Here is a 26,893-nt window from a genome sequence, read left to right on the forward strand (position 1 = left end):
TCTAGGAGCACAGGGGAGGGGGGGTGTCGCCATGACAACGAGGTTGCTAAGGGGGCTGGGAGTGGAAAGGGGAAGGAGTGTGCATGCAATGAGCCTGGTGCATGCATGTCTAGTAGGCTTGTGCGTGCGCGCGCGCGTGGTGGAGGGGGGTGGGGGCAGGCTGAGTATTATGGTCTGTCCGTTGCGAGGTAACTATGCAGAGTCCTGTGTGAGTGTGGGAGGGGGGGATTATTATGGGATGTCTGCCCCCTTTGTGTGTTTGTGAGGATGTTAGCTAAGCTCTGCCTGTAAGGTTGGGGGAGAGAGAAGAGGGTGACGGAGCAACGTGTTCTGGGTCATTGACGGTTCATTTTGTTTTTGTTTTTGTTTTTAATTTCGCCGATCATTGATCTGATAATGAATGAGCACTAAATGACAGCAACACAAACAGACTTCATTCTTGCACCGAGAGAGACAGAGAGAGAGAGAGAGCACCTCGACCCGGGACTACACACACTACAGTAAGTTTCCAATGTGTTGCAGAGCTTAAACTTTTATATCATGTGTTGTTTTAACTCGACTGGAATAATGATGGATGCCACACATAACTTCATTCACTCCTGTGTTGAAAAATACCTGCAAATCAATGACAGATAATGTCAAATCATGCATAATCTACTTATCCAACTTGTTTGCAGGTGCTCAATTAGATACTGTTTAAATAACAAAAAAATGAGGAAGGATTAGCCACCAGCCAATGCCATTTGTTTATTTATTTATTTATTTTCAGCACCCACCACCGCCCCCCTCCCTTCCTGGACACCCCCGGTCCATTCTCCAACAGTCCCACGTCATTTTCCCTCCTCCCTCGCCGACCGAGGAGCAAGGTTTAGGAGGGATTAATCCGACCAGCAAGACATAAAATTAAAACGCTGCGAAAATGTCGGGCAGCGAGGATGAGAGGGAAGACTTTGGAGCCGCGGACGAGCACTCACTTCTTCACGGTAAGCTCGTTTTTTATTCCTCTGAAGGAGGTCCATCTCTCTTTGTGACTTGAGCTCGCCGAAGCTAACGTTAGCTCGAAGCTAGCCAGTCCGTCACCCGCCATAACACACTAGTTAGCTAACTTGTCAGGCAACTGTTTATAGTTTTATCTTGTATTTTTTGGCACGTCTCGTCCCGTGAGCCCCCCCGCGTGTGTGCTCGAGTGCGGTCGTCAAGTGTCAAAGTTTCAGAGCCAGAGAAACAGACAAGTTTCAACCTGTTCTGTTATGGCATTCACAGCGCGCGCGTGTGTGTATGTGCGTGCACGAGCGTGTGCCAAGTCGTGCCAGTGCGCGTGTCTGCTCTGCTCTCCCCTCTGGCCTGCAGCACGAGCTACCGTCCGCGTGTCTACTCCTCCTCCTCCTCATTAATGACAGCATGTCACCCGCAGCAGGTGAGGACGAGCCGGAGGATGCTGTCTCTGACGTAGAGGAGGTACCCAAGTCCAAGAAGAAGAAGAAAGCCAAGAAGAGCAGCCGAGAGAGCAGGAGCAGCAAGAGGCAGAGACCCATCAGAGAGGTCAGCCTCATGCACTTTTCATTTAACCCTTGTGTTGTCTTAACTCTCTCTATACACCACTTGTGCCAATTGTTAAATATTACCTTACTTTACTAAATCCCTAAAATGAAGCAGCTTGATTGAATTTTAAACCCCAATTCTATTTTGCATGGAGAAACAACTTGTCATTCATCACAAACTTTGCGGATATTGAGGTTTTCCCGCTTAACATTGTAGAAATACTGCATTTAATCAGTGGAATCTGCTCGTTTTTATTAAAACACACCTGCCATAGTCATTTTCTTTACTAAAGTAGAGGTTTGTTATCATTGTTATCATTATTATTATTATTATTATTATTATTATTATTATTATTATCAGGGGTAGACTGATATTGGTATTTCATGATACCAATACCGATAAGTAGTATTTAATGAGATCAACAACCGATATTTGGAACCGATATGCTATACGATATAAAGTAAAAATGAGAATATTTCTGTCGAAATTTAGAATTTGGAACATAAACTCCAAAACAAAACTTTGTTCAAATGCCTTTAACAAAACTGAAACTTTCAACACCGTATACAGGAAGTTCCCAGCAACTTCTTTTTTTGAAGTTCAGTGAAAATTTAAACAAAAAATGAATGAATAAAAATAGCTCCCTGAGGTTTTATAAATAAAAGTTCCTCCCGGGCTGACACTTTCCTTGCATTTATTGCAGACTGCCCTCCCTGGTGTTTGTTGAGTGTTTTTCATTAACTGATTTTATCGGTGATCATAGATAAAACGCTGATACAGATAATCAGCAAAATACCAAATATCGGCCCTGATCATCATCAGCGAGGATGATAATCTGTCGACCCCTAATCATTATTATTATTGCTAAAGGTGCTGCATTGGTTAAAACATTTGTTTTTAGCAAGATATATCACTTGTGCAGCCTAAGAGAGTGGAAGACATTTGCAAAATGTAGTTTTGAATGCATTTTAATATAGGGAAACAATAACAGTATGATGCAACTTAGTATATTTTACTGTACAATGAGGACAGTATGCAATGTTTCACTCACTCATCAAATATCAAGTTGAAAAACGATCAAGTGGGGTTGTATAAGATTCATTTATGTCACCCAAACGGAGTGGAAAGAATGAAAAGGTGCCTTATTTGACCCCGCTTCAAAAAAATCTGAATTACACTTTTGAGGCTCTGACTCAGGGAGCCCTGTCAATGCTGTCAAGACGCCACGTGGATTCACATCTGGAGTGCATCTTACATTAATTAAAAGTGACTGTTGTCTCAGTTTAGGATCCCCAGATCTGCATAGACATGCACAAACATCTTAATGTGATCTCTGTTGATGTATGATTTAATTAATATAAAGGGGTCTGGTTGAAATAGGATGAATAAGCCACTTTCCTGAAATTTGGGCTGCATTTATCCTGTTTTGTTATTAATTAATCTACAGATTCTTTCCTGAATTTATCAACTAATGGTTTTAATCATAAAATACATGCAAATAGTAAATAATGTCCAGTGTAATTTTACGGTGACCAAGATGAAATATTCAAACTGCGTGCTTTGTCTGATAGTCCAAAACCCAAAGATAGTCAGTTTACACTGGTATGATATAGAGCAGCAATGATTTGTCATTTTGTCAATCAACAGAAAATAAATCCTCAACTATTCTGCTGTTAAATTCATCGTTATGAGACATTTTTTAAATAAAAAACCCCAAACTTCTTTGGTTTTAAGTGTGAAATTGTAAAATTTTCAGTGTTTGTTGTCTTAAATGACATTAAAATATTTCATATATTTGCTTCAACAACTATTAAAACCTTAATTGAATATTAACATAGTCATCAAGTAATTTTCTGCCAACTGACCAGTAGATTTCGTGACTCTTTGCTTCAATTATACCTAAAAAATGAATGATGAACCATGCACTAATGTAGCTCCATGGACAACAGTGCAGAGCAGTGTGGCTTTCCATGCGAAAGTCCCCATCAAAATATAGTGACATAATTATCACAAGAAATCAAAAAAGATGGACAACACTAATTTAAATTTAATGCGATATATAAAAAAAATAGTGCCACTGTCTGTGTGATTTGCATAGTGGCTCTATGTTTTGCAGGAGTTGCCAGTCAGCTCCCCAGAGCACCTGATCGGAGTAGAAGCGGCAGAGAGGGATGCAGAAGAGGGAGGTGTGCGGTCAGAGAGTGAAGGAAGTGATTATGCCCCTGGGAAGAAAAAGAAGAAACGCTCCAGCTCGGCCAAAGATAAGAAGAAAGGAGGTGCGGCAGCAGAGAAAGGAGGCTCATCCAGCTCCAAGAGCAAACGCAAAGATCCAGAACCAGAAGACGATGACGACGATGACGATGATTGCCAGGTACGGATTCATTTAAACTCAGCTGCAACAAGCTGCAGAGTGGATAATTAAATCCCTCGGCTAGAGTGACAGACTAACCTCCCCGGCTGTTGTTTTTTGACCCCTCTCCTCCTGACTCAGCCTAAAAGCTCCACCCAGCTGCTGGAGGCCTGGGGCATGAAAGACATTGACCACGTCTTTACTCAGGAAGACTACAGCTCCCTCACAAACTACAAGGCCTTCAGCCAGTTTGTCAGGTGAAGACACCCCTTTTATATTAACATTAACATTAACAGTACATTAATTTTTTGCCTCCACCTCATTTAGTGAGATATGTGTTTATTAAAATGTAAACAATCACCATATTTCTTGTAAATTTTATGTCCTCAGGCCTTTAATTGCAGCTAAGAACCCCAAAATTGCTGTGTCCAAGATGATGACTCTAATGATGGCTAAGTGGAGAGAATTCAGCACCAACAACCCTCTAAAGGTACCCTGAACTACTGTGGTTTGTGATTAATCGTATATCGCTGTCCTCCTGTGCGTTTGACAGTAGAGAGCAGTTTTCTCACTCGGTGCTGTGTCACCCTGTAGGGTTGTGCCACTGCCAACGCAGCCCTCGCAGCTGCCAACGTGGCTGCAGCTGTGGAGAACATGGTGGTGGCAGGGACAGACGGAGGGGCAGAAACCACTGCTGCCTCCTCACCCACACCTGCTACTGCCCCCGCCGCTGCCCCGACACCTGCCACACCCCCAGCAGCCCCTGCACCGCCGCTCCGCAAGGCCAAGACCAAAGAGGGCAAAGGTAATGTAGGATACATGTGGGGCGTAACAGGGATAAAGGTGTTTTTTAATTCATGAACTCTTTGAGATTTGTCTTTTTGATTATACAGTTTTCTTGATTAAACTTAAATGTCTGTGTTTTTTCAGGTCCCAACGCTCGCAAGAAGTCAAAGTCAACCCCTAAACCTCCGCCGAAGCCCAAACCTAAGAAGGTGGCTCCGCTCAAGATCAAACTGGGGGGTCTCAATAGCAAAAGGAAACGCTCATCTGTAAGACATTTTTGCCTCCCTGTGTTTTGGTTGTACAGTATAATCTTTGCACTTGAGAATTAAAGGATTATTAATTGATATTATTGGCATACAACATAACAGTTATTTTTCTCGTTCTCACTGTTTCTCTGTCAGAGTGATGAAGACGACCCTGATGTTGACAGCGACTTTGATGATGGAAGTTTCCCTGTGTCAGATGGCTCCAACCGCAGCAGCCGTCCTAAGAAGAAACCCAAGAGTGCAAAGAAAAAGAAGAAAGGTTAGCATTGAAATATTATTAAAATAAAAAAATATCAGTTCTGTTATCTGTGCATCAGTGTGGGACAAAGATTTAAGAACATCTTAATGTAGGAGGTTTGTTTTATTGAATAAGACCAAAGCCTTAACTGTTTATGATGGCCTTATGCCATGAATTTTCAAGCAATTTCATTTTCAAAGTTTTACTATGGTGTTCGCTCCTGTGAACTAGATTCTTTGGTGTAAGGTGGTCATAAAACTCGCTGTCTCAAGCTTTTCTTTTTCTCATCTTGAAGCTCTGACAAAATCAAACGTGTTTTTAGTCTTAGTCTTTGCAAAAACTGAAGTTCAGTGTGAACATTGTCAACAACCGATAGCTGTAGGTTCTCCAACACCAAACAGCATTCAGTAAACTTGTAAACATGTAGGGAACTCTGGGAAAATACAAGAACTTGAACAAATATCGGTTGAAACAGGTCGCCTCTCATTCCCACGGTCTCCTTTCACTAAAATTGCGCAGTTAACAAACAGAGGCTGGTAGTGAGATGAGGCAAAAAAATCCAAAATGCACAGTTTTTGTGCAAATACAGTTTCTCATTATTGCTTATATTGATTACAATTTCACAAAAGTACTGTCAACATGTGCTTTTTATCTTGAGTTTCTAGAGTTTTGTGTTTTTGAGGATTCAGAAGAAACTGTGTAATATTTTGCTCCAGGAGCATGGTGGGAAATAACTGTCGTCTTGCAAATAATGACCCTGCAAGGTCCCCCGTCTTCGTGAAATCGTATTGTGTGTGACTAGAAACTCACATTGTCTCCACATGTGTCTGACTTCAGTCTTTTCAAAGTCTTCTAGTGTTTGTTCGGCATAATGTGTCCTGGTTCCATTTTTTCCTGCTGATTTCCTGTGGATGTCCTCTCTTAGTGGAGACGGAGGATGGCGATGGCTACGAGACAGACCATCAGGACTACTGTGAGGTGTGCCAGCAGGGAGGAGAGATCATTTTGTGTGACACCTGTCCCAGAGCTTATCACATGGTCTGTCTGGACCCTGACATGGAGAAGGCCCCCGAGGGCAAGTGGAGCTGCCCACACTGCGTGAGTACCCGTCAGCGCTGTGCAGAGACGGCTGTTAGGTCCTTCATTACAAAACACTGAGTGTGATTCCCGGAGTACGACAGAAAATGACACCTGTCTGTGAAGTATTGTTGTTGTGTGGAGGTGTTTTACTGGAAAGTTGCACTGACAGGAGCCTGTTGGGAAATTGACTTTGTTAATGGTGATTAAAAATGTTATTGTGTTCTCCATTTCTCTTTGTCCTTTGCTGCCCCCTCCCTCCATGTTCCCGTCTATCCTCTCCTATTCCTCACCACACGTCCCCCCACCCCCCCACCCCATCCCCCATTTCCTCTCCTTGTCCCTCCCTCCACTATGGCTCCTCACGCAAACATGCACACGCACGTAATACACACACCACCCACCCCCACCGCCCTTGAAAATCACCCCACACCCCTCCCTTTTTTTCCTTTCACTCCGTTCCGCATACCTTCCCTGCCTGTCTGCCCCCCTCCTCCCCCTCGCACACTCACACCACCTCCCTGTCTGCCAACAGGAGAAGGAGGGGATCCAGTGGGAGGCCAGGGACGATCTCTCTGAGGCCGAAGGGGAGGATGAGGAAGACAGGAGGGACGAAGGGGTGGAGGAAGAAGACGACCACCACATTGAGTTCTGCCGGGTGTGCAAGGATGGAGGGGAGCTGCTTTGCTGTGACACCTGCCCCTCCTCCTACCACATCCACTGCCTCAACCCTCCTCTCCCCGAAATCCCCAATGGAGAGTGGATCTGCCCCCGCTGCAAGGTGAGTGCTGCGCACCGGTGCCTGTGAGTGTGCGCGTGCATGTGCTCACTTGAGCGTGCACGCAGATGCAGATTCCATCTTGTGCACGCCTACAGTGGATAAACCATGTCAGCTTCTGTTACACAGATTTTTCATGTCTTGAAAATTTAAATGTTTTTAAAAATTGAATTCCCTTGATTAGTGTCAAATTGTTTCTGTCATTCAGATCCTTTACTTAAGTAAAAGTACTAATGCCACAACTGTGAAAATACTCTGTTACAAATAAAAGTCCTGTATTGCAAATGGTACTTTAGTAAAAATTAATTAAGTATAATCAGGAAAATGTATTAAAGTATTAAAAGTGAAACTATGCAATTATTAAACATCTTTAAAAAATGTGTCTAAAAAGCTCAAAATGATTAAAAATATTTGAAAAAAAAAACACCACTAAAAACTCAAAATATTAAAAAAGAAAACAACTGAAAAAACCAATCCCAAACCTCAAAACTCTAAAAAAGAAAAAAACACCCCCAAAACCTCAAAATTATATGTTTTAAAAAGAGAAAAAACTTCCAAACAAATTCAAAATTATAAAACTTTTTTTTAATTATTAAAGAAAAATATTCCATTCTATCTAAACTATTCTAAACACTTCTAGAAATATTTTATAAACACCTCATATTCTTGCAAAAATCATATTTTTTTAAGTAACTAAACGTGTTAGATAATTGTGGTAAAATAAAAAGTACAATCTTTCACTAAAATGTAGTGGAGTAGAAGTATAAAGCATCGTGAAAAGAAAATACTCTGGTAAAGTACAAGTACCTTTGATTCACCTTTATTTAATACATACAGAACTTGGGTAAATGTACTCAGTTACATTCCACCACTGCAACTAACAAGCGTCCTATTGTAAATGAGTTTCTCTCCTGTCCTCTTAACAGTGTCCACAGATGAAGGGCAAAGTCCAGAAGGTTTTAACATGGAAGTGGGGCGAGCCGCCCGCCCCCACGCCCGTCCCTCGGCCTGCTGACCTTCCTGCTGATGCTCCTGATCCCCCGCCGCTGGCAGGCCGCAGGGAGAGGGAGTTCTTTGTCAAATGGTGCAACATGTCCTACTGGCACTGCTCCTGGGTGCTGGAGCTACAGGTACCACACACTGTGAAACCTCATGCACCTAAAGTTTAGAGTGTGGATTTTTTTGCACATTTATTTCATAAATGCACAACACACACACGCACACACACACAAACCTCAGGGTCCCTCTTTCTACCCTGTTCCCTGTTGCTCGTCCCCAGTTGGAGCTGAACTGCCAAGTGATGTTCCGTAACTACCAGAGAAAGACTGACATGGACGAACCGCCTCCTGTGGACTTTGGAGGCGAGGGCGATGAAAACAAAAGCACCAAGAGGAAGAACAAGGATCCTCTTTTTATCCACATGGAGGAGGAGTTTTGCCGCTATGGCGTTAAGATGGAGTGGCTGATGATTCATCGCATCCTCAACCACAGGTAGGGCACAGACAACCTTATATGATATTAGAGCTGCAACAATTAATCAGTTAGTTGTCAACTACTAAATTAGTCTGTGACTAATTTGATAAGCAGTTATAATCTGTTTAAAGAATTGTTTTTTTAAAGAAGGTCAAAATTGTCTGATTTCAGCCTCTGAAATGTGACTGTTTTCTGGTTTTTATTACTTCTCTATGACAATTAATGGAATAACTTTGGGCTGTAAACAAAACAAGACATTTCAGGATGTTGTTTTGAGATTCCAGAAACTCTGATCAATCTTTTTCATGTTTTTCTGACATTTTATAGACTTTGTAGACCAAAAAAAAAAAAAAAATAAATTAATCGAGAAAATAATAATCAGATTAATTGACAATGAAAATAATCGTTAGTTGCAGCCCTATATGAAATACACAGTTCAATCTAGTACAAATATAAGAAGAAAGCATTCAGTAAATTTAATTTACTCTGAAAATGTGGAACAGTTAGTATATAAGGTGTTTGGAAATATGCCAAATATGGTGTACACTTAAACTGATATTGATTTTTTTTTTTTTTTAGCTGGTTAAAATATGTTTACTTGCGGCCCCCGTCCACAACAATATATGCAGAGCTTCCATGTTGGTAGTTTTGCTCTATTAAAAATGACAGCAAAGCAACATAGTACATAAAATAGGCACAGCAATAACATCAGTGAGGTTGAACTACCATGTTAAATCTTCAAACTTTATCTTAAAACATTACAGTTACGGCTAAAATTAACAACAGAAAGATTTCACATATCTCCGCAATTCAAACCAACTGGCAGTTGTTCACCTGGAAGTGTCCCAGTGATTCAGTCTGTGGATCGCAAAAAGCATAGAATTGCCATATAATTTAATGCTATAAGAATAATTAGTAAGAATATAATGTTGACAAAGAGAATTCATCGTGTCAGGACAAAATGTAAGATGATAGTGCTTTATCCTAACGCCATCTTTCTTGTGTGTGTTGTTTTTTTGTCATGTTAGTGTTGATAAAAAGAACAACGTGCATTACTTGATCAAATGGAGAGATCTGCCTTATGATCAGGCGACCTGGGAGAGTGAAGACATGGACATCCCAGAGTTTGACACCTACAAACAGACTTACTGGAACCACAGGTATGCAGAGATTTTTAGATATCGGATAATTCTCATCTCATGGTAAATCCAGTTAAAAATCTGTTTTCATCTTCTTTAAGAGAGCTGATGATGGGTGAGGAGGGCAGACCTGTGAAGAAGCTGAAGAAGACGGTCAAAGTCAAAAAGGCAGAGCGTCCACCTGCTAATCCAGTTGTAGATGTATGTATTATGAAAATTTGAACCAAAGAAAACTTTTTTCCCAAACACAGTCGTTAATGTGAAACCGATCCTGCTATACATATATCTTTTTTTCCTCATGGACTAATAAATTATTAATGATAAAATGAAGCATCGCTGTGAAGTGTATTCCCTTGGCAGAATAAAGATAGCTTGAATCAGGTGTGGAATTGATATTCTTGGTTTCTTCCTTCCAGCCCACCATCAAGTTTGATCGGCAGCCCGACTACCTGGACAGCACAGGAGGCACTCTGCATCCCTACCAGCTGGAGGGGCTGAACTGGCTGAGGTTTTCTTGGGCTCAGGCCACAGACACAATCCTGGCTGATGAGATGGGTTTAGGAAAGACTGTGCAGACTGCTGTCTTCCTCTACTCTTTATACAAGGAGGTAAAAAACAATACAAGTGACTGTCTTTAAAGAATCTCAAACATTTTTTTTTGTGGGTGTCATCCTGTCATGATTTGTCCAGTCTGCCCTCCGCTGTCATTCAGTTGTAGTGGGCGGGGTTTCAGACATGTGACACACAGTAACTCTGTCCGTTAAAGGGGATGAGTTCCAAGTAAGGAGCTCATCCTAAAGGCAGGGCAAGACAAGCACAGCTGCATGCAGATCTTCTGTTTATGGCATATCTGAGAATGAGGCAAACTGTAAAATGCTGTCAGGGCTCAAAATACCATTTACATATGCATAGCAGTGCACCTAAAATTTGAGCTGTGCACATAGTTCTCAGCTCTACATGCACCGGTGCACGTAACTTGACATAGAAAATATGTTGTACATGGCTGTTCACTCTCGTCTTGACTGAACACTCACACAGTTTACATTTTTCTGACGCCACACGTCCATTTTCACAAATTTATAATGTCGCAGTGCAAAAACGGGACACTGATGGTGTCCTGAAAAACAGAACAGCGCGGCATGTAAAACACTGCAGTCAAGCCAGTCGCCGCTTGGATTTTTGAAGCGTGTAAATTCCTGTTGTTACGTACTTGGAGCGGCCAAAAAGGACACAGAAAAACACATTACAGCAATAATTTATGACACATTATATCTACTCAGTCCTATTATGATAAAATACATTTCATATAAGGTTTGCTGAGAAGCATAATGGATTTCTGCACAAAATGTTCCTCTGACCATATAATATTTGAAATAGCTTCACTGTACATTACTCTTCAGGAAATGTCAGCTCAAATGGTATTATAACACGTCGGAAATGCTGAAATTTTAATGTAATCTTGTTCAGGATGATGCGGATTCTGACCATATAACATTAAAAAAAGTTATTTACTGTACAGTTTTTGGGAAAATTAAAAAGAAATCATCTAATTACGTCATGACACTGATTTTTTTTCTCATTTTTGAACCATCATAAAAAAATAAAATGTTGCAGCAGTTAATGTTGGGTTTCTTTTGGTCAATGCGTGTTGGAAGTGCCAAGAGGGAAGGACAAATATATCAAATAGTGGAGTAAAAAACACTACAAAAAGTGTTGCATGTAATTTGAAAGTTGCATGCATTTAGAAAAAAGTATTGTGAGGCCCTGGCTTTGGATAAAAATGATATATAAATGCAGCCATGTAATAATAAATCTATAAAAATGCTTACATGTTAATGTTGTCTTCCTTCTACAGGGTCACTCCAAAGGTCCCTTCCTGGTTAGTGCTCCACTGTCCACCATCATCAACTGGGAGAGAGAGTTTGAGATGTGGGCCCCTGACATGTACGTGGTGACCTACGTAGGGGACAAAGACAGCAGGGCGGTCATCAGAGAGAACGAGTTCTCCTTTGAGGGAAACGCCATCCGAGGCGGCAAGAAGGCCTCCAAAATGAAGGTAAGAAAGAAAGTGGAAAAAAAGGGCAGCAGTTATGATACGAAATAAAAATATGAAGATCTTTAATAGTTGAATATTGATGGAACTGTTTTGTTCAGTGCCGTTACGAAAAGAGGCGTGTGTGTTTGTGTGTGTGTGTGTGTGTGTGTGTGTGTGTGTGTGTGTGTGTGTGCATGTGCATTCAAACTTCAGATTTTGTTTGTGGAACTGCAGTATATTATCACTGGAAACATTTACTTTCAGTCTTAATAATTGTATTTTTGCATTCTGTTTATTTGCCTGTTTGGCAGCTTAACCATTGCCTCGGTCTAAATTCAATTCAATTCAATTCAATTCAATTAGCTTTATTGGCATGAATGTTTGTAAAACAATATTGCCAAAGCCTCAGATACAATTAAATGATGATATAAATAAATACAAGAAAAAAAGTCAATAATTATATTCAAATCAACAGCAACTGGATAAAAAAAATAGATACATAAATAAAAAAGAGAAAGGATATTTTGTTTTGTGTGTGCTTGTGTGTGCTTGTGTGTGGTATGTCTGCTGTGTATAAATGTAACATACCTCTCTGTCTCTCTCTGTCTCTCTCTGTGCTTTACAGAAAGACTCAACAGTCAAGTTTCACGTCCTGCTGACGTCTTATGAGCTGATCACCATTGACCAGGCTGTGCTGGGCTCCATTGAATGGGCCTGTCTGGTTGTGGACGAGGCTCACAGGCTGAAAAACAACCAGTCCAAAGTAATGACGCAATACTTTGTAGAAGTGTTTGTTCTAAATGATTCTAAAAATTTTGAAAAATCAGTTTCATCAATCCCCAAAATATTATGTTTCGTCTTCTTCTCGTAGTTCTTCCGCGTGTTGAACAACTACCCGCTGCAACACAAGCTGCTGCTAACCGGCACTCCTCTTCAGAACAACCTGGAGGAGCTCTTCCACCTGCTGAACTTCCTGACTCCAGAGAGATTCAAGTCAGTCGCCACCACAGAATATCAGCATGTATTGCAGTTACAATGAAGAAACCCACCCCATATTTATGTATTTTCTTTTTCTCTGCAGCAACCTGGAAGGGTTCCTGGAGGAGTTTGCAGACATTGCCAAAGAGGACCAGATCAAGAAGCTCCATGACATGCTGGGACCACACATGCTCAGGAGGCTGAAGGCTGATGTTTTCAAACACATGCCCTCAAAGACCGAGCTCATTGTCAGAGTGGAGCTGAGCCCCATGCAGAAGTAAGTTCCTGTCCCAGATCTGCAGATACTCTCTGAAAACAGATATTTTCCTCTTTGTGTTGGCCTCTCGTCCGAACTGAGTTTTATGTCACTTAAACAGATTTTTTAATACGTACTCCAAGATGCAGATTTACAAAACTCCAGTTAATTTTTATTCGTATAGACATGCAAAACGGAGAAACAATAACGTCATGTCCTCAATTAGGATTTGCCCATTGTCACTTTGTGTAATGAGCACACCAGAAAAGACAGTTTTGTCGAACCACTAGATGGGAGGACAATTTCGAGAGCTTGATTGTTGTTGATGAGGATTTAAAGAGTTTGTTTGTCCAGAGCATCACTGGTATCTTTAAGTCAGCTCCTCTATTGTTAAATCTAACTGATACCAACAGTGATGTAGCTGAAAAAGATTTGAAAAAGGTAACTTTCACCTGAACACTTCACTGCCTTTTCAAAGAGTGGAGACTGCGATAGACAGCTAATGCCAGCATGTGTTTGGGGTTGTTTTTGCGACCTAGTGTGAACAGAAATATGTTTAATAGGAGGGTTTATGGACATGATTTCTTTTTTTAGCAGAGGGGGAAATTTCTGTTTTCAAAAATGTGTTTGTTTTTAGACTGTATTTTTAGAAAAATTCAGAGAAGATATGTAGCAATTCTGACTTCTGAACAGGTGTATAGTATGTTTCGCTTTGCCTAATCTCTGACGTCTCCTCGCATTTTTTCTACTTTTTTTCTTTGTTGTAACTAAGGAAATACTACAAGTTCATCCTAACACGTAACTTTGAGGCCCTGAACACTCGAGGAGGAGGAAACCAAGTCTCTCTGCTCAACGTGGTGATGGACCTGAAAAAGTGCTGCAATCACCCCTACCTCTTTCCTGCAGCTGCTACGGTAAGATCTAAATCTTTTCACACAACAATATGAGAACAAACACTTTATTTCTGGACTTCATTTCTGGGGGTGCACGTTGTGTTGTATTGAAACAAATTAAATGCTGTCAGTTCATCCAAATTTCTCTTTCTAATTGTAGGAGGCGCCAAAACTTCCAAACGGCATGTATGAGGGTAACGCTCTGGTCAAGTCTTCAGGAAAACTGTCGCTGCTGCAGAAGATGATGAGGAAGCTGAAGGAAGGAGGCCACAGGGTTCTGGTCTTCTCCCAGATGACCAAAATGCTGGACCTGCTGGAGGACTTCCTGGAGAACGAAGGGTACAAATATGAGAGAATTGATGGAGGAGTCACCGGCAATTTGAGACAGGAGGCCATCGACCGCTTTAATGGTGAGCCATATATATTGACGCCTAAAAAAAGCTGCTATTGTTTGCTATCAGTGTTCTAATTTTCTTTCTCTCCGTGTTTCTGTTGCTGTTTTTTTATCCACACAGCTCCTGGCGCACCCCAATTTGCTTTCCTCCTCTCTACCAGAGCTGGCGGTTTGGGCATTAATCTCGCCTCCGCTGACACCGTCATCATTTACGACTCCGACTGGAACCCCCACAATGACATCCAGGTATGCAAACGGTGTTAACGTCAAATCCATGTCAGCGTGTTTGTGTGTTTGGATGATTATGCCATTTACTTCGTGCGTGTGTACTTTGTAGGCGTTTAGCAGAGCTCACCGTATTGGCCAAAACAGGAAAGTGATGATTTATCGCTTCGTCACCAAAGCCTCTGTGGAGGAGAGGATCACGCAGGTCTGTGAAAAGAAACACAACAAAAACATCACTCATACATCTTATCGACTATGTCAGGTTTCTGCGATCACCTGCTCATCACTTGTCTGTTCTCCACCTACCTCCATCAACCAGGTGGCAAAGAAGAAGATGATGCTGACTCATCTGGTGGTGCGACCCGGTCTCGGCTCCAAGACAGGATCCATGTCCAAACAGGAGCTCGATGACATCCTCAAGTTTGGAACTGAAGAGTTGTTTAAGGATGAAATCGGAGAGGGTGAGTCGACTTTAACCCACTGACAGGGGTGTCACGATTCCCCAAATACATAATTTGGTTTGCCTTCGATTTTTTGAGATCAAGATTCAATTTATTTCTATACCATTTTATGTCTATCGAGTCATAATTTGGAAAGCTCAAATTATTTGTGGTTTAATGCTCTGACTTTTTTGAAAAGATAGGTTACATGGTGTCGTGTAATAAATTTCTTTGGAACGCTCCACACCAAGGCCATATGGTCAAATTAAAATAATTTATTTAAAATGGGATAAATAACAATCCCTTATTTTATCAGTCAACTGGGAATAAAATGAAGAGCCACTAGATGGCAGAAGGGTACTTAAAAAACAACAGCCTGAATTTCCTCACCTGCAGACAGCCACCAGGCTAAAGTCTTCACTTCCCCCCACAGTACAGAAAGGAAGCCAAAATATGGCTGATTTGGCCGCTGCCGTCTTGCACTGGCAATTTCATTCATAACGTTAAAATCCCTTTTCAGCATCAAATAACTAAATGAAACCATACATGAACAGTCAAAAATACATCTGGGCGACGAGAACTAACTAAAATGACAAAAAAGTAACAGTATATGTTTTTTTATTTTGGCTTATTTTGCCCTTCAGGAGACAACAAGGAGGACGACAGCAGTGTGATCCACTACGATGATCAGGCTATTGAGCGTTTGCTTGACAGGAACCAGGACGCCACAGATGACACTGAACTCCAGAGCATGAACGAATACCTCAGCTCCTTTAAAGTGGCCCAGTATGTTGTCAAAGATGAGGACGATGAGGTATGAGCGCAAATATATAACTGAAAGAAACACTTCACCCCCAAAATGCCCATTTTCATGTCAATTAATTACTGTTCTCCTTTCAGGAGGAGGAGGTTGAAAGGGAGGTGATCAAGCAGGAGGAAAGTGTAGATCCCGACTACTGGGAGAAGCTGCTCCGTCACCACTACGAGCAGCAGCAAGAAGACCTCGCCCGAAATCTGGGCAAAGGCAAAAGAACCCGAAAGCCAGTCAACTACAATGACGGCTCCCAGGAGGACCGAGGTATAAGACAGGGTACAGAACAATATATAATGCAACCTCTTTTTGTGTGTGTGCGTGCTGTGCAATGCTGTTGGTGGAGTCTGTGGTGTAACAGTGGAAGATCCAGTGAGTGTAAAGCATGAAGTTTAATGTTATCAGTATTATAAGCCTGGATATACTGTAGAAGCGTTGTAGTTGTGTGTTATTTAGAAATTGATATTTTTCTTTTTTTCTGATCAGGCAGATAATATGAAAGAACAAGTGTGGATTGTAAAAACAACAAAACACAAAAAACTTTTTGAAATTTGGGACCAATGCATTTGAGGCAATAAAACAAAATTGTTAAATAAAAACTAGACCAAAGAACTAGATAAACATGGATTTTAAAAATGATAAATTATAGTAAAATACATATAATACCAGAAGCTATAATACAAGCTAATAATAATAAGAATGTAATAATGTAATAATAATAATAATAATTACTATTATTAGAAAATAGTTTGATTAAAACTAGACAAAAAATAGATAAAAATGTATTTAAAAAATGATGACAAAATACAATAATATACATATAATACTACAAGCTATAATACTAGAGCTTATAATAATAATAATAGTGATAATAATATTATTATTACATAGTTAAAAGACTAAAAGGCTAGACTAAAACTAGATAAAACAGATAAATAAAATATTTATAAAATAGATAAGAGAGATTACAAAAGACATTCATTAAAGATTTAAACAGAAAAAAATACAGTACAGTACAATAATGTCTTCAAATCTTTCTTAACTCCAAAACCAGGCTGAATAGCAAGATTTTACATCCCCATTTAGTCCGTTTGATACAGACTTATTTAAGCAAAGCGAATACAGAATTACAAGGGCAGCCGCAGCTGGCTGGTGAGCTATTAAATACAACAAATAATGAAAAGATATGAACCAAAAAATGGTTTTATAGAAACTGTGAAGCATTAGCTCCCTCTCCTGGCTAAAAGCCTGGTCGACAGTAACTCAGTGGGACTGCAGCTCCGTTGGGTTACGCAAGTTTATTTTGTCCGTCCTGAACAATTTTGTCTGTGCTCCCTTTTAGACTGGCAGGAGGATCAGTCCGATAACCAGTCAGATTACTCGGTGGCCTCGGAAGAGGGCGACGAGGACTTTGATGAACGGACCGAAGGTAAGGCTCACTGTTCAGATCAGTGCCTGTAAGAAAAGAGGTGTGTGTGTGAGTGTGTGTGCGAGCGAGCTTTGGTGGTAAGACAGTACTGTGAATGCCATTCAGTATTTATGTAGTTATATAGAAGTTGTTCATTTAAGTTGTTTGAAGTTATTACTTGAGTTTACGTTTTGGTCCCAGTTATGTTTGAGACACGGAGGTCGACCCTCCCGTTCGAGCCGACTAACATTCTTCAAACCGCCTCTACAGATGTGTGCGCAGATTCAGACGACAGCTGTGATATCCTCATTGACAACTTGTACAACATGTCGCAAAAGGGCCGTTGCTGCTGCATCGTCTACTTTGAGCGTACAGAGAAAAGACAGTACAGAAAGAGAAAAAGAAAGGAAGAAAAGAGAAGGTGAAAAGCAAAGAAACAGGCCATGAAAATTAAAATCAGTGGTTTCTCGGCCAGCTGAACTGTCTACATGCACTTTACAGAGATTGTTGGTGTTTAAGTTGTTTTGAAATGCACAGAACAGGATTTGTTTCAAAAGGCACTTGTTTCAGATCAGATTGTTTCCTGTGTGTTGATATGAAAGTTATCTATTTGGCAGTTCTTTTTTGTGCGTAGAAAGATGTATATTTTGATTTTATTTTGATTTTTTTATTAAATTATGTCTGTTTTACTTCAGTTTCATTAAATGAAGTATAACGCAACACCGCTTTCAGTTGTAAATGTTCTGAAAGCTTTAAAAACAATCATTTAATGTGAGAGTGCGGAGAGTTTGAGAGGAGGGAGAGCCTCAGCAGTGGAGCGACTTCAGGTCGTTAAGAGCACACGTGATGATAACATCAAAATTCAGTTTGATTTCTGACGTCATGGCCTCAGCGAAACTGTTACAGGAATGAATCTCAGATAAACGGACTGTGTTCATTTCATTTTAGCCAACGCCCGCAGACCAAACCGCAAAGGGCTGAGGAACGATCGGGACAAACCTCTGCCTCCGCTGTTGGCCAGAGTCGGCGGCAACATCGAGGTGAATTCCTGCAGATGAAACATCAGCACAAAAAGAGAAACCATCATAAATGCCTTGTGAAGCACTTCCTAATGTTTTTAAAGGTTTAAACACCTTGTTTTTACCCGCCAGGTTTTGGGCTTCAATGCACGGCAGAGGAAGGCTTTCCTGAATGCAGTGATGCGTTATGGGATGCCTCCCCAGGACGCTTTTACCAACCAGTGGCTGGTCAGGGACCTCCGAGGGAAGTCTGAGAAAGAATTCAAGTGAGTCTTTTCTGCTCCTCGGTAACACCGAATATTGTACCTCATTATTATTACTGTCAGGGCAAGAAAAACCTTGTATCTTAATCATCATTTTATAATTATATTAATATTTTAATATATGCTATTGGACAGTCTATTGGTCTGGATATGGGTTTCACTAACATTTAAGCAATGAAAAGTATTAAAAAGAGCTTATGACTGAACTGCATAACTCCATTGGATCCTTAAACTGTTGGCAAAAGCTCAAAGCTCCAAAATGTGTCTGTAACTGACTGTAACTGTAACTGACAAGCACAGAAAATTAGCATCGCATGCCAGCTCACATTTGTAATCTTGTGGACTTGATTTTCAATTATTCCTGATCCATTTTATAATTTTATTTTTTTTTATATATTTTTTTAGGAAAATATTTTTTTAACGTCTGACATTTAATGCTTGAACACAATGACTTAAAAATAAAAAGACTTTAAAATAAAATTTTAAAAAGTTTACATAGTGATATTATTTTGGTATAAAGACCAAATCTCAGGTATTATATTGGCAATATAATCCAAACATCTCAAACAATACGTAGCCCTAAAGAGTGTTACAGTTTACTTTGCTGAATCTGGAATATTTATCACTTTGTTTCACGTGAAGTCTGTTTTCTTTGTGCATTTCTGTGAGTTTGACATTTTTCAAGTGTCTGCACGGTGACGTTGCTCCACCTCCTTCTTCACTCATGTTCACAGGGCCTACGTGTCTCTGTTCATGCGTCACCTTTGTGAGCCGGGGGCTGATGGAGCTGAGACCTTTGCAGACGGCGTCCCGCGTGAGGGTCTGTCAAGGCAACACGTCCTCACCCGCATCGGTGTGATGTCACTCATAAGGAAGAAGGTAATGATCACCAGTTCTAAAAGAAACACTAGAAGATCTGTGCAGATAATTTGAGTATTTAATCATTGATTGAATGATGACTCACTTGTTGATGAACAGGTGCAAGAATTTGAGCACGTGAACGGTCAGTGGTCGATGCCCTGGATGGCAGAGCTGGAGGAGAACAAAAGGGCTGCAGCTTTGGCTGCAGGTGAAGACCCAAAGACTCCTTCTACTGGGACCCCTGCAGACACACAGCCCAACACACCTATCCCGGGTACACACGCACACACAAACACACACACACTCCATGTTAAATTAGGTATGATCTCTTACAATGTGCTGCAGATGTTCAGCTTCATGATGAACATACTGTGGTTCTGCAGTGAGAACCATTACAGAAACAGAAACTGTATGCAGTAAAACTGTCTTTATGAGGGTCCTTTAACAAAATGACAAGCATTTCCATTTCCTCTTAGCCCTAACCTCATCACCACATGCTTTAACACAGTCATAACGCTGAAATAACCCTGAAAGCTGTTAGAACAATTGACCTGTCACAAAGCCCCGCCCCCTTTAGCTCACATGGTCAAACAATTGGAGCGCTTCCTGAACGAACAATGACGGCTGTCAGTGTCAAAGACATATCCAAACATGCTAAACAGAACTCTTGGGGACAGAAGCTTCTTATTTCACACAAAACCCATTAAAAGGGTCGCTATGCAGTCGTGTGGTGACGTTACAAAGTTGGCCATAACGTTAGCTGCTATCAGCTAACTTAAACTAACTTTACGTAGCGATGTTTGCTGCAAAGTGACATTAAACACAATGCTGCAGTCATAATGTATGACGTTATACATACCTGTCACTTTGAAACAAAAATTGTTGCCTTATAACAAATGTAGACATCCTTGTTTGTTTATCGTCTTTACATTTAGCACACAACTTAATCCAAAGGAGACTGTTTGCTCTGTTTATTTGAGTTTAGGGGACGGATAAATTACTTCAAGTCTCCAGCCTCAGGAAACCTCGTATCAGTGTTGCATTAACCCTATGCACATCTTTAATTGAAATTTCTGATGCTTTTCTATGGAGGTCTGCAGGATGTTTGAGTGCATATGTAGCTGCACGAAATGTGATTGGCTGGTGGCGTTTGAGCGAAAGGTCAATTATTTTTTCTTCTTGTTGCACTAAAAAATATCATTCAGTCTTTCCTCAAGCTCCAAAATCATGAAAGAAGTAGTGACTGGCCACTTTTTCGCTCATTCAATGTGATATAGAAATGTGAAATGTAGTTTTGTTGCTGAGACAGCTTTAGCTTTCTTTAAATACTTGTTGACGTGTGCATTGTTTTTCTTTTCAGAGGATTTGTCGAAATCAGACGACAAGGAAGACATGAAGAAGGAGGGAGAGGATGGCAAAGGAGCCAAGAAGGCAGATGATCCAGAGGTATATTTTATATCCACTTTTAGCTTCTTTTGTTTTCAGCACAGGTCATGTTTTGAGCAGCAACATTAAACTGGCTGCGTCTCCCTTAGATTATTGAAATCCCAGACGAGTCTGAAAAATCCCCCCTCCTCGAAAAGAAAGAAGACGACGTAGACTCCACTGCAGGGAAGGAAGAGAAAAACAAGGAGACAGGAAATGGAGATGAGGGCAAGGAGAAGGAGGGTGAAGACGTGAGTAAGGACAAAGAAGATAGGGACAAGACTTCGGAGGCGGAGAAGGACACTGAGGTCAAAGGTGAGGGATCGGAGAGCAAGACGGATTCAGAAGAGGACAAGTCCAAAGGTGAGGCAGGTGATTAACTGTTCTGTCGTTTCCTTATTTCCTTTTTCTGTCATTTTCACTTTTGCTTCTCTTGTTTCAGCTGAGGAGGGAAAAGATGAGAAGATGGACACAAGTCCACAAACAGAGGAGAAGAAAGGTACTAAAACACACACACACACATACACTCACACACTTGGCAATTAAGGTTAATTTCATTGTTAACTTTTGATGGAGACATCTTTGATAACTATATAACATTTAACCAAATGTCTGAATGTATATATATTAATGAATTTTTCACAGTGCCATCATAGCTGAATTTAACTTATGTGCTGGTTTGGTAATGTTAACTTTTTCTAACTGGCCGTCATCAGCAAACATACACCTACTGAATTCAGGTTTCTCTCTTTTCAAATCCAATCAAATCAAACTTTATTTATAGAGCACTTTTCATACATTTAATGTAGCACAAAGTGCTTTACAAGTTAAAAACATAAAAAAACAAACAAAAAAAAACATATGAACCACCCCCCCCCCATCCCCCAGAACACAAATGCACTCGTTAATTGCCTCGTTAACTCATCGTTAAATACACTTCAAAAATGTTTTAGATTAAAGTCTAAATTGTAGTTGCAGTGACCCAGCGCCCTTAATATACCACAGACCACTGCTGATATTTATTTGTATTTTTATTTGTATTTATCTAATTATTTATAAATTGTCATTTCTACAAGTAGGCAACATGGAAACTTAAGCACACAACAAATTACCAACAACGTGAAGACGAACAAAACACAGGACAAGCATGGGAACTAGACTCAAACAAACCGAAACAAAAATAAATATATAAACAAATACAAGTGATTAATTACAACAATAAATGTGGGGTTATCAAGGGGAGAGAAATGAAAAAGGAGGAGACAGTAGTGTAATAATAGTGCAATAGACAATAGTCTTTCCGCACTCAAGGAATCAACCACTCTGGTTTGGTGGAAATAAACCCTTAATTCACAGAGTTAGATACAAAAATCAACTGACAATGTACTCTGCCAATTACCGATAACTGATCAGTTTATCCAACCGCCCAGTCCTGGTCTGGATAATGAGAGGGTATCTTGGATTTCAGACTTTGTTTCTGACGAGTTTCTGTTGTTTTCACACAGAACAAAAAGAGGAGAAGGACGCTGTGAAAACAGAGGATTCTGGAAAACTGCAGAATGGAGAAAACGCCAAAGAAGGAGCAACAGCTGCGCCAGCGGTTAACATCAGCGAGGAAAAGAAGAAAGCCACCAAGCAGAGGTTCATGTTCAACATCGCTGACGGAGGATTCACAGGTGGACACGCACACACACACACACTCACTCACTCACTCACGTGTGCACACACACTTTATCTCTCTCTTCCCTCTTTGGTTTCGGTCTGTTGACCTTTCTGTCCTTGTTCCCAGAGCTCCACTCTCTGTGGCAGAATGAAGAGCGGGCGGCCACCGTCACCAAAAAGACCTTTGAGATTTGGCACCGTCGCCATGACTACTGGCTGCTGGCTGGCATCATACAGTATCCTTTAAAAAGGACAGTTCATTAAATTCTTACATGTGACTGCTGTCTTAGTTCATCTTATTAGTCAATCATATGAAAATTTATCAGTAAAAGTTGCAGCAACTGCTTCAAACTTCTTAAATTTTTTTTTTTTTTCTCTGAGTCCACGATAATTTAATGTTTGATATCTTTGTTTTTTTTTTCATAATGCTGGCTTGGCAGGATGAAAAAATTAATGGGAACATCTTGAGTTTTAGGAAGTTGTGATTGTTGCATTTTACCCTTTTTTTTTATATTTTACTGACTATGCAGTCAGTTATTTGGGAAAGAAATCTGCAGATTAATCAATAATAAAATAGTCGTTAGCTGCTCCATTATATCACATCGCTGCCTTGAAGATGGCTGAAGCTTGATGCTGCCAGTACGACGCACACCGAGACCATGCAGCATCATCAGCTGTTTGTTTCTTCCTTCACAGTTTTCTGTTATGAGAGTTAAGTGTGTAAAGGTCAGCTGATCAAATCATTCAAAGGATATCAGACCGAGTATTTCAGCCAGGTCGTGCAGTGAGGGGCCTTTTTTAAAAGAAGAGACAACTTACCCAATTCCTAAAGTGTACAGTTTTCTGTGCACATTGATTAGTATTTATTGTCCAAAAAAACTGCTTGAGAATATGATATCATGACCCTCACAAGACAAAAATGTTGTAACGCTTGACCTCAGCTTCTGTTAGACACGGCTACGCTCGGTGGCAGGATGTGCAGAACGATGTGAGGTTCGCCATCCTCAATGAGCCCTTCAAAGGGGAGATGAGCAGAGGAAACTTCCTGGAGATCAAAAACAAGTTTCTTGCCCGCAGGTTCAAGGTGAAAGCGCGCTCACTAGTATCGCACGTTTCCCCTGTGATTGTTTCTGTCTGACTCATACCTCACTGGGCCTGTCGTCTCTCTTTGTTTCTCTTCAGTTACTGGAGCAGGCGTTGGTGATTGAGGAGCAGTTGCGCAGGGCTGCTTACTTGAACATGACAGAGGACCCGGCCCACCCCTCCATGGCCCTCAACACCCGCTTCAGTGAGGTGGAGTGTCTCGCAGAGTCCCACCAGCACCTCAGCAAGGAGTCCATGTCGGGAAACAAGCCGGCCAACGCAGTTCTGCATAAAGGTAAAAAACCAAAAGAGAGAGGTGCAGGGAAGGCTCTCATACACCTGAAAAAAAGGATTTTGTATTTCAGCAAGATTAAATTAGACTGTACATTTTTTAAGTTAATAACTGCAAACACAAGGCTCTGTAGACTTGTCTCATGACTCAAAGAAAGGGACAATGTGGGGCAACTGTTCTGCACAGTAGAACTGCAACAATATGTCAATAAGTCGATGAATAATTGTCATTTTTTAAGCAAAAAAAAAAAAAATCAGACAATTGCTCGTTTCATGCCTCTTAAATGTGAGAATTTACATGATAATAAACTAAATAGCGTTGGGTTTTGGGAGTGCTGGTCAGATAAAACACACAAACGTCTCTACACAAGGCTCCTTTCAAATTTTTTTTTTAGATTTATTGACAAAATGATTGATTGAGAAAATAGTTTGTAAATTAATCAGTAATGAAAAGAATTTTTGTTTGCAGCCCCACTGCACAGTGAGGTGCTGTCCGTTATTTTGCTATTATACCAAATGACATCACATGTAGCTTATTGTTTCAGCCAGCTAAACATTTAAGTTGTGACATACAAGTCATCAACAAGTTCACTGATTCATAAAAGTTACGTTTATTGGGCTTCGCATTGCATACAAGTGTTACATCATCAGTTAGGACATTACTATGAAAAAAAGCACATTTGCCATCACTAATTGATCATATACAAAAGTTCATCCTACGTTCTGATCTTGGCAGGATACTTTTCTAAAATATAATGTCATCTCACAATAATATTACTGTAGCTGCATCACAACTATCTGTTGTGTCTCTGGAAACATTTTTCACTCATGTAATGAGCCTCTGAGCAAGAGACGCTGGTGTTTGTGTGTGAGAGAGAGAAGTGTTGATCGACACTGTGATAATATCAGGAGCCAGTAAAAGGGAGCTATTGTGTAAATGCAAATATTTAAATTTCTGGGCTCCAAATGTAGCTGCTAACGTGACCAGCAACAAATGTCAGGTGCAACGCTGTGGGCAGTTTCTATGTTGGAACAAGGACAGCATTTCATTACCTCTCCAGGAAATAACCATTACAACCACTCAGTCATCCACCTCTCAGGTTGAAGAGATGTTTGCAAAATACAAAGGTTTGCAGTTTTCAGGGCTGCATCTAATGATAATTTTCATCATTGATTAATCTGCTCATTATTTTCTGTTAATCAATGAATATTTTTTTAGATTTTCAAGAATCATGTAAATCAAAAATACCCAATACAGGTAAAAATAAAATGATTAAACTATAATGCATTAAAAAAAAATAAATAAATAAATAAAAAAAATAAAAATACACACACACACACACACACACACACACACACATACATATATGTATATGTATATATATATATGCACTGCGTTCATGGACCTGCAGAACCCTCAGATTTCGGGCACAGAATGTTCTTAAGGGAACATGCGCACAAAAACAAAATAAACAAACAAACAAAACAAAAAACCAGTAACTTTGCAACTTAGTGGACTGCTGTTTTTAGGCTGCTAGCCACAGTAGTTTCCAGAGTATATGATTGCAGCTCTACAGACGCTACATCCTGACCCCTTCTGCTTTATTTAGTACATTTTGCCTGACAAAATCCGATCTAAATGCAGCTTAACACTAAAATATGGTGATTTTTATTCCTTGAATTTTACCAGACACAAAACGGACTAAAAAAAACTAAAATAGTCCTCATGTAGATTACCACGGCGGCGCTCAACGCTCATTTCCGTGTTTTATCCAGTTCTCAAACAGCTTGAGGAACTGCTGAGCGACATGAAGGCAGACGTCACCCGTCTCCCGGCCACCATTGCTAGGATACCGCCTGTTGCCGTGCGGCTCCAAATGTCTGAGAGGAACATCCTCAGCCGATTGGCCAGCCGGGGCCCCGAGGTCACCGCTCAGAACCAGTCACAGACCTCGCAGCAGATGCAGGTGCAGCGCTGACCCATCACCTCGCACACGTCACTCACACTGACTGAGGCTAGTCGCCCTCACCTCACCGCCATGTAGCAGACGTCCTCCCCCTCAACCACCATGTACAGCACAGTCAGGTTAGTCCTCCTCGTTCTGCACCCACAACCCATCTCCGGACTCAGAGGAGCATCAGCCACTGATAACAGCTGCTGGACTTTGTTTAGAGAAGACTGGAATGGCGGCTGTAGGATGGGAGCGAATGGAAACGAGTCTTTCTCCTCCGCTGGGATTCAGATTTTAACTCCTGTAACCTGAACACTGTCGTCACGACTGAACTGCGGGCAGCTCCACTGACCTGTCCTGTTCTGTCTTTCCAGCAGGGTCAAACGTGTGTATGTAACTATATGTAACATGAAGACGAAGAAGCTAGACTGGAGAAAAAGCAGCATGCTCGGAGTATACTGGTGCTTTGTAGTAATTTTTGGATTATTGAAGAATTCATTTTCACCTTTAGAAAATTGTGAAACCTTTTTTTTAAAAAAGTCGTCGACTCTAATGTCCTCACCTGTATGTGTGTGTGTGTGTGTGTAGAGAGGGTGTGTGTGTTTCCTGTATGTGTGTGTGTATAAAACAGGGCATATTAATGTGCACCTCTACTGCAGAATGCTCCCGACGTTGAGAGAGCGTTACTGTCACTTTTCTATCAGTCCGTCAGATCTGTTACCTCCCCCTGCGTCCTGACCCGCCACCGATCCAGGATCTGCTCTCTGTGCTCATGTCCCAACCAGCACCTCGACATTCCCGACTGCACCACAGATTTGCTCCCTGGAAACTCTCCCGTAATTCGGACATGCAATAGCTCCACAGCTTTTAGGTACATTGGATGGTTTTGAGAATGAAGGCAATCTTAAGTTAATTTAATTTCTTACTGTATATTGTTATGTTGTTTTACATTATTGAATATTATTATAATGGTTACCACCTTGTTGGTTTTATCATTGCTGTTTGTTTTTATGAACTACAATAAAAAGTCGGCAGTTAATTTCAACAGGTGATTTAAAAGCACTGAATAAAGCAGTTTAATGTTAAATGTTTTTCCGACGCTGTTTAGCTTGTCGTGGAGGGGCTCCTAACTACAGCGGCCGATGCAGGAAACACAAATGGCTTAGTTTGGATAGTCTGTTCTGGGCTGGCGATGCACATGATGGACTCCATGGACGAGGACTCACTCCCTATGTCGATATAAATGGC

At 40.7% G+C, this 26,893-nt stretch overlaps 1 protein-coding gene and 1 non-coding gene across 5 annotated transcripts; both read left to right on the plus strand.

The window, feature by feature from the left end:
• The first annotated feature begins 263 nt into the window (after window positions 1–263).
• chd4b (chromodomain helicase DNA binding protein 4b) lies at window positions 264–26,732 on the plus strand. 4 transcript variants are annotated; one of them, XM_042489286.2, is made up of 40 exons: window positions 264–500; window positions 770–983; window positions 1,415–1,542; window positions 3,659–3,913; window positions 4,034–4,149; window positions 4,283–4,382; window positions 4,487–4,697; window positions 4,823–4,944; window positions 5,080–5,203; window positions 6,108–6,280; window positions 6,795–7,040; window positions 7,964–8,167; window positions 8,317–8,528; window positions 9,539–9,670; window positions 9,751–9,850; window positions 10,066–10,257; window positions 11,505–11,705; window positions 12,310–12,447; window positions 12,556–12,677; window positions 12,766–12,939; window positions 13,691–13,832; window positions 13,972–14,221; window positions 14,327–14,451; window positions 14,543–14,635; window positions 14,750–14,891; window positions 15,515–15,684; window positions 15,771–15,960; window positions 17,024–17,110; window positions 18,038–18,129; window positions 18,241–18,374; window positions 19,106–19,250; window positions 19,350–19,506; window positions 20,593–20,678; window positions 20,768–21,020; window positions 21,100–21,156; window positions 22,163–22,333; window positions 22,447–22,555; window positions 23,271–23,403; window positions 23,502–23,697; window positions 25,470–26,732. In XM_042489286.2, the coding sequence occupies exons 2-40, from the start codon at window positions 920–922 to the stop codon at window positions 25,670–25,672; spliced, it is 5,949 nt and encodes a 1,982-aa protein (XP_042345220.1). In that variant the 5' UTR covers window positions 264–500; window positions 770–919; the 3' UTR covers window positions 25,673–26,732. The 4 variants fall into 4 exon arrangements, with proteins under 4 accessions (XP_042345220.1, XP_042345222.1, XP_042345221.1 ...); XM_042489288.2 differs by having other exon boundaries at window positions 15,771–15,948; XM_042489287.2 differs by having other exon boundaries at window positions 1,418–1,542.
• Window positions 10,322–10,464, plus strand: LOC121946391 (small Cajal body-specific RNA 11). Its single transcript, XR_006106015.2, has one exon.
• Window positions 26,733–26,893: the final 161 nt, after the last annotated feature.

This window comes from Plectropomus leopardus, chromosome 11 (assembly GCF_026936395.1).
Source record: "Plectropomus leopardus strain MGB_pleo_1.0 chromosome 11, ASM2693639v1, whole genome shotgun sequence".
Taxonomy (NCBI): domain Eukaryota; kingdom Metazoa; phylum Chordata; class Actinopteri; order Perciformes; family Serranidae; genus Plectropomus; species Plectropomus leopardus.